This window comes from Tupaia chinensis, unplaced genomic scaffold (assembly GCF_000334495.1).
Source record: "Tupaia chinensis unplaced genomic scaffold, TupChi_1.0 Scaffold000251_1, whole genome shotgun sequence".
In the NCBI taxonomy this organism is placed as follows: Eukaryota; Metazoa; Chordata; class Mammalia; order Scandentia; family Tupaiidae; genus Tupaia; species Tupaia belangeri.
The window spans coordinates 7297261-7304648 of record NW_006159731.1 but is presented as its reverse complement, the minus strand read 5'-3'; the positions used below and the strand labels follow the sequence as shown (position 1 = coordinate 7304648).

The 7388-nt window shown below is 35.8% G+C and overlaps 1 protein-coding gene across 7 annotated transcripts in view; it reads left to right on the top strand.

The window, feature by feature from the left end:
* The window catches only part of PARP8 (poly(ADP-ribose) polymerase family member 8), a 270423-nt gene that overhangs the window by 169276 nt on the left and 93759 nt on the right, over positions 1–7388 (top strand). For all 7 annotated transcript variants that reach the window (XR_003549476.1, XM_027772068.1, XM_027772069.1 and 4 more), the window contains exon 4: positions 6118–6155. Coding sequence is in view for 6 of the 7 variants with exons in the window: in XM_027772068.1 (XP_027627869.1) it covers positions 6118–6155 (38 nt within the window). In the remaining variant the exon portion in view is untranslated. The remainder of the gene's footprint in view (positions 1–6117; positions 6156–7388) is intronic.

Here is a 7388-nt window from a genome sequence, read left to right as displayed (position 1 = left end):
CTATAGGGCGTGTGCGCTCGCTAGACAGACAGAGAGAGAAAGAGAGACAGAAAGCGAGAGATCACCCCCCAGAGGGGATGGCCACGCCGCAATCCTTCTCCTCCATTCTCCTCTCAGGATATTGGGCACGCACGCACACACGCCCGGCGTGAGTTTTAAGCCACCAGGTCCGAGACACGAACTGCGGTCTACTACATGGGAGTCCAGAGACATAGCCATTATGCTAACTGCTGATCCCAAGAAAACATTTTGATGATAGTGAAAAGGCAGGTTATTATGTATTGTTAGAAAGTTGTGAAGATTTGAACAAGCAACTGAGGAAAAAAAAAAAAAAGCAAGAGTCTCTAAGGGTTGGATTCTGAGTTATGAGCACTGTTATTAACAGCAAGTATTGAGGACCACATGCTTGTACAGCATCAGGCCCCTCAGCATCGTTGTCTTTCCTAGCAGCATTCAGCACCCAAGTCTAGAGGCTGAAAATGCCAGACATGTTATAATCAGATTGGAGCTTGTAGCATCAGGTAAGAGGTCTCTGGGGGCAAGTTAGGATCTTTATAGTGGAGAAGCTGAAGATCCTCTGGGCATATCGACAGTCACCTAAAGAAGCAAACAAAGCCCAGAGGAACCAATAGTCACAGAGTAAAGTATGGATTGAGGGTACCAGAGAGTTTGTTATAGAAAAGGGAAAGCTGGGAAGTGATGAAACTGTGATGAGAAAGTGAGAGAGAGGGGTTTGAGCTTTTAGAAGGTGGGCTGTTCACTGGAAATCAAGGTCCAAGGTGTTGCCAAGGATTCGGAGAGCTAATGCTAAGGGAAATGAGACCACAGAACCATGCGTGGCTTAATGATGTCCTTCTAGGTGTGGGCGATGCGAGCATTTTTAGTGAAGAGAAACAGAGTGCCCTAGAAATCTCTAACTCTGGATAAATGACAAAAGGAATGCAGCTAATAGTAGTGAAGAATGAGAGTGCTATAGCTGGTTGAACAGGATAATTAGAAAATGTTTTTGGAAGAACTTGATGATGAACATGAAGGTGAGTGTTTTGGTAATTGAATGACGTCAAAATAGCAAAGTTGAACTTCAGCTTGCCCCAAATCACCTTCTAGCTTGAGATACTAGAGTTGGGTGTGAAGGTGCATAGTACAATAAAACAATGTCTCTTTTACCTGCAGAGTGAAGAAGGAGGAAGACTAAAACATAAAGGTTGGAGGGAATTTTCTTCTAGTAAGCCTCACTGTGTCTGAGGGTGAGGTATGGGGTTCATATGATCTCAGGTGTCTGCTACTGCTCTGCGAGTGAAAGGTGACCTACTCAGAAGCCTTTAGCTAGGGTGGGGATCACTTGTTTTTAGTTGCAGTTTCTTTTAGCTTCTGTGTTTTACTGTTTCTCATATAAATTTTAGAAGTCAGATCTAGCTGTGAGATATAAAAGATAGAAAGATAATTTATTGGAGAAATACTAGTGGGTAAGGTGAAAAAGTATCACAGAACAAAATACCAGATTTTGCTTGCTCTTTCAAAAGCTCTGAGTGTAGTTTAAAAAAAATGTGAGTTCAGAATCTGCGAGTTTCGTGTTACAGATGGCAGCAAGTCACAACATTTGAGGGCCCACTTGTGAAACACAGATGGTGATTCAGTAACCCTGCAAGGTCTTCTAAGTCTAAAACTCTTTCATCTTCAAGTCTAAGTTTCCCTCTCAATTATGTTTAAACTGCTGTCTTCCATTAGGTCCCAATTACTCTTCATTTTTTTAAAATCTGTGAACTTTGAAACTAAGAGTAAACTGTATGAGTCTTAGCTCTTTGTACACATTTCAGAAGGAAAACGATGATAATGGGGTCAACGGTGAACTCCGATACTAAAATAACCTTAATGAGTGATTTAAATTATTGAACTAAATATATAAACAAAATACAAGGTATTGAACACCTAAGGGCTGCTCTGAAAACTCCTTATAGAGATTTTGGCAATCCAGAGATCTCTCTGGTTACATCACATGCTTCCAGAGGAACAAGAGCTGGAAGAAACCATTTTGTTCCAAAGTTATTAAGATAATAGAATCCATTTTATTTGTAGAGTCTAGTTTCAAACTTGTGACCTTGAGAACTTCTCACCGTGTTGTGCATATGGTCTATACCAAACATATTGACTGACCTGAGTTTCTTTGGCAAAGAGCGTCAATATAATCATCATTTAGCATATTCAAAATACTGAAGGCATTTTTTCCTGAATAGGAATTCCACGTGCTCCAGGTTGTTCTTTCATCTCATGTTCATCTTCTTTTACTTCCAGTTATCCACTATATTTTTGTCTGCTTTATAGTATTTATTATGTACAGCACATACTAATCTTAGTCTTAAATCTACTTAAGCTTTGCTCTCTGTACTTTTTTGGCACTGCCTATTAGATCTTTCAGTTTAATCATCCATGTCTGCTTGTACTAGATTGCTTCCCTTAGAACTCTGTAAGCCACAAAGTGAAACTGATTAGGATTTTACAGTCCTGGTGATTTTCCTTCTGGTATACTCCCAGGAAAATGCTGTCGCACAAGGAGCTATCAATCAGTTTGCAGGGCTTTTGTTTACTAATTTTTATTTGAAGAATTAGGTATGGTCATGATAGGAGAATGTGTTCTCCTATCATGAGGACAATGCCATCATAAAGGAAAATAATCATTGTTAGCTTTGGTGTCCAATAAATATAATTTATTTTGTGAGTAAATTGAATTTTCCATAGAGCAAGCAATGTAAAATTTCACTTCTATAAATTTTAGTTGCTTGTACTGAACGCTGACTAAAATTACTCAGCACCTGCTGCTGTGTGCCTGGCATTGTCCTGGAGGCTTTACCCCTGTTTAGACTTTAAATCATCACAGCAGGCTCATAAGGTAGGGATGGCTTCTCCCCTTTTACTCAAAAGAGAGAGAATCTGAGTGGGTTGACCTGACTTTCCTTAAGCCATCCAGTTGGAAGCCCACACAGCTAGAATTTGACTCTTGTTTGTTCGACTGAACTATTGTAGGCTCCCTAACTGGAGGTAGACAAAGGAATGACTTAAGGCTTCGTTTTGTGTTTAGACATTGATTTGGATGAAAAATGAAGCCAACTGCTGTTGGTTGAGATGGTTGGCTGTTGGGAATTAATTCAGCTTCATACTGAGTATAATCTCTGGCATAGTGCCTGGTTTCTGTCACATAGTACTGCCAGATCAGAAGAAGTATACTGATCATCAATAATTTCACTTCTCCATAGCACTGTTCTACTGCATAAGGGAGTGAGTCATGACAACATAAATTCATATGGGGTCATATGTTTATTTCTCTCAGTTTGTTGGAGGCACCATTGACATGGATATTTTCTAATTCTTAGCAATTGATTCAGGGCCATGATTCCCAAAGCTGGGCACTTGGCTAGGGTCCAACATCCGCCATTTGTTCTTGCTTTCTCATTCCCTTTAGTTATCTTCACATTGACACTTGTCCATATTTCACTACTACCATAGCTTCTTAGTGCGATTTTTGTTTTCTTCAATTTATTCTAAATATTGCCTATTGGAGTACTTTTTCAAGACAATTGCTCTTCCTTGTGCTTCATTCTTTATATTTATTTTCATTTATATAACATTCTTGAAATGACAAAACTACAGAGTTGAAGAACTGAACAGTAGCTGCCAGGGTTTAAGGATGTTGGATGTGAAAGGAGATGGGTATGATTTTAAAAAGGGTAGCATGAAGGGAATCGTTTGAGTTCAGTTACATATCTTGATTTGTGATAGTGTGTATGTGATACACATGTGATAAAATAACACTAGAGGGTATACACACTTTAATGGCAATTTCCTGGTATTGGTAGTCTATGCATAGGTACTTAAACAGTGGGGAAAACATTGAGACCTCTGTAAAATTTGTGCAACTTTATGTCAAACTATATATTTAAAAACTTTTAAGTTAAAAAAACTATCATGCTTTAAAATGTTCATGTTCCTTTGTCTGTCATATTTATTATGTTTTATATTCTCAGTTTTCTTCCAAGTTAATCTTCCGAAGTTATCTCCTGTGATTTTTTTCTCTGCTTAAATTTAACTAGGTATTAACACAATGTTTGGCTTTACCAGGTGATCAAAATGCTTCTTGTACTTATGGCTGTACAATAAAATGGGCTTTATTAAAAAACAGTGTATCAAACTTGATCACATGACTAGTGATCTTCTTCCCTATTCCTCTACTTCAGTTTTTCTTGTCTCTACCTCATCTCTTTCGAAAGCCTAAACGGAATGGCAGAGATTTGACTAGTGGAGTTCTTGAGAACTTGAGCTTGTCTGAGGGGGTTGTATTGCCCTGTGGCCACAGTACTAGAGTTAAATCCAGTCCCAAATTTTGAAAAGCAACAAATTCAGAGACTGAACTTTTATAAGGGCAAGATGATCCAGGAAACCCAGCGTTTGAACTGTGGTGATGATATCCATCCATTCTTCTAAATTTATGGAGTCTTATAGTTCTGGACACGATGTATCTTGGTACTGAGCGGTTAAGGTGTTCCGTGAAAGTTAGTTTCAGATCTGTGTGTTTGATGGTGATGATGATGATGATAATTTGGTCTAGTTTTGTCAGTTGCTCAAACTATGAATGTGGAGTTGTATGTTTTCCTCTATAATTCTGTCAGTTTTGCTTCATGTATTTTGAAGCCATGTTGTTAGATGCATAAACATTTATGATTGTTATGCTTCTTGCTGAGGACTGACTCTAATCATTGTGAGTGATCTTGATATCTTAGTGTTCAGTTTTCTTACGCTTACTCTTGGCACAGTGTATTTTTTTACATCTTTTACTTCCATCTGTCTGTATTTTTTAATGTGGATAGACAGCATAGAGTTGAATCTTGCCTTTTTATCCACTGGGTGTATCTTTTCCTTTTATTCAATGCGTCTGTGCCATTAACAAACATTTAATACAATTATCGATATGGTTGGATTAAGCCCCATGTACTTTATTTTCTATTTGTTCCTTTTGTTGTTTATTTCTTTGTTGAGCCTTTTCTGCCTTTTTGGGGGGCTGACTATTAAAAAATGATTTTTCGAATTCTACTTTATCTATTGAATGTTCTAGGTATGTATGTGTTTGCATGCATGCATAGGCTAATTTCAACACTTGGCAGCATCTTTTCTCTTGAATACAGGTTATATTTTCCTATTTGTACATATGTCAAGTCACTTTGGATTGTATTAGATTCATTTTGTGAATGATACTTGGCATAGACTCTATATTTTGTAGATCCTTTCAAACAGAATTGATTTTTTTATCTTAACAGGCAAATAATTCAGCTGAGCCCAAACTAAATTTTGACTTCTTTGTGGCAGGTGGCAGCTCTACTGAGCCATTCAAATAGCTAATGTTGAATATGTGCTGTGTGTCATACACTAAAATTGGTGACTCTGCTACACATATAAATAGACATAGACACCAGTCTCGAGAGACTCTCAATCCAGTTGATAGAGAAAAGTGAACAAGCATGTTAAAACTTCCATATGTCATAAAGAGATAAGTATACAGAGCCGACGAGGTTAAAAAGGAGTTGTGAAGTTGTTAAAATTCAGTTACAAACTTTTGAAACAACTCAATCCTTCTGAGGAGAGGAGATTTTTTATTATACATGTTGTGGTGATGAGAGATTGGCTGACGAAGAGTAACCATTACTTACACTTTCATCATATTTCGTTATTTGTTTTGCAAAAAGGACCATGTTAAATTGGACAAATATTGGGGTTTGTTTTTGGTAAGAAAAGATGATTTGTGAAAATCTGAGTAAACTAAACAAGTGGTCAGAAATTAGGAAATAGCAGGCATTGATGAAATAAAAAGGTCTATCTATAATAAAATAAATGTCATTGTTGGGAGGAAGATATTTCAAAACTGTTTTAGAAATATGCTTTCAAAAATTAATTGAAAGTATCTTAAAAATCTGTGGTTTCCAGTGTCCAGTTCAGAGGAAATTTTCTAATCTGCTTTGGATGTTATCTGTTTATACTTAATATCTGTATAAATGAGTAACATGGTTTTTTTTTTTGTAAGCATATCTACTTTAGCAGTAACTTGACTCCTTTTTCCCTTTATTTTGACAGTGTATCCTACTCAGTACATGTTTCTGAAGATTACCCAGGTATGCCTTTCATCTTTTTATTTTAAATATTCATGTCATGACTGATTTAATTTTTTCTACTGAAGATATAAAATGTGTATAACTGTGTATATGGATGAAGCATGGGCAGAAGACGTGTTATAGATAAAGAAGAATTCTTTCAAGGGCCTATGAAGTGCATGTCTTACCCTCAAATACAATCAGAATCAAAATACTTTCCTTCATAGCCTGGCTTGCTTCACTTAGCAATAAAGCTTCCATATTCTTCCACTTTCTGTCAAAAGCCAGGGTTTTTTTGTTTTTTATGGCTGAATAGTATTCCATAGAGCATATTGAAATGTTCACTTTGTAAGCAGAAGACGTGTTATAGATAAAGAAGAATTCTTTCAAGGGCCTATGAAGTGCATGTCTTACCCTCAAATACAATCAGAATCAAAATACTTTCCTTCATAGCCTGGCTTGCTTCACTTAGCAATAAAGCTTCCATATTCTTCCACTTTCTGTCAAAAGCCAGGGTTTTTTTGTTTTTTATGGCTGAATAGTATTCCATAGAGCATATTGAAATGTTCACTTTGTAAGCTAAATAATGTGATTGAATATATATTAAAAATTAAAATAAATACTTTCCTAATGAAAAGTCATTAACACAAGCCCATAGCTTAGCTTCAACCTGTATATTTACATCATTTTGACTGAAATAAAAAAATCTTTATAAATTGTTCTAGTGGTTGGTTCTGGGACATCATTTGGCTATTCATAGTGTAAAAATAATAGCTAACACTTGTTTGTTCTAGTTCAGGCATTTCTCTAAGTGTGTGTGTGTGTGTGTGTGTGTGTATGAGTGCATATATATATGTGTATATTTGAATGTATATGTAAATATTTTTAAGTATTCAAAAATAATTTATAATTTGGTATGGAGTTGATGTAAAACTTATTTCTTTAGCATTCCAGTATTTTCTGTGGTGCTTTGCATTAAACATTTAATCTTTTTACAAAGATTAATATTACATAAAAAATAGTTTTGTGAAAAAAAATTATTTTTGCAGTTATTTTGCTAGATTTGCTATATTTTTTAGGCATAGTAGTCTTTAAAATTATTGTACAGTTATACAATGGGGATTATTCATTATTAAGGATAAACCTGTTTTTTAATAATAATATAAAATGTTTTAGGCCAATTTTATTGGAAGAAATATTTATAAAGAAAAGTTTTTCATTTTTTGGTAGACAGTTACGCAATCTTATTATGGC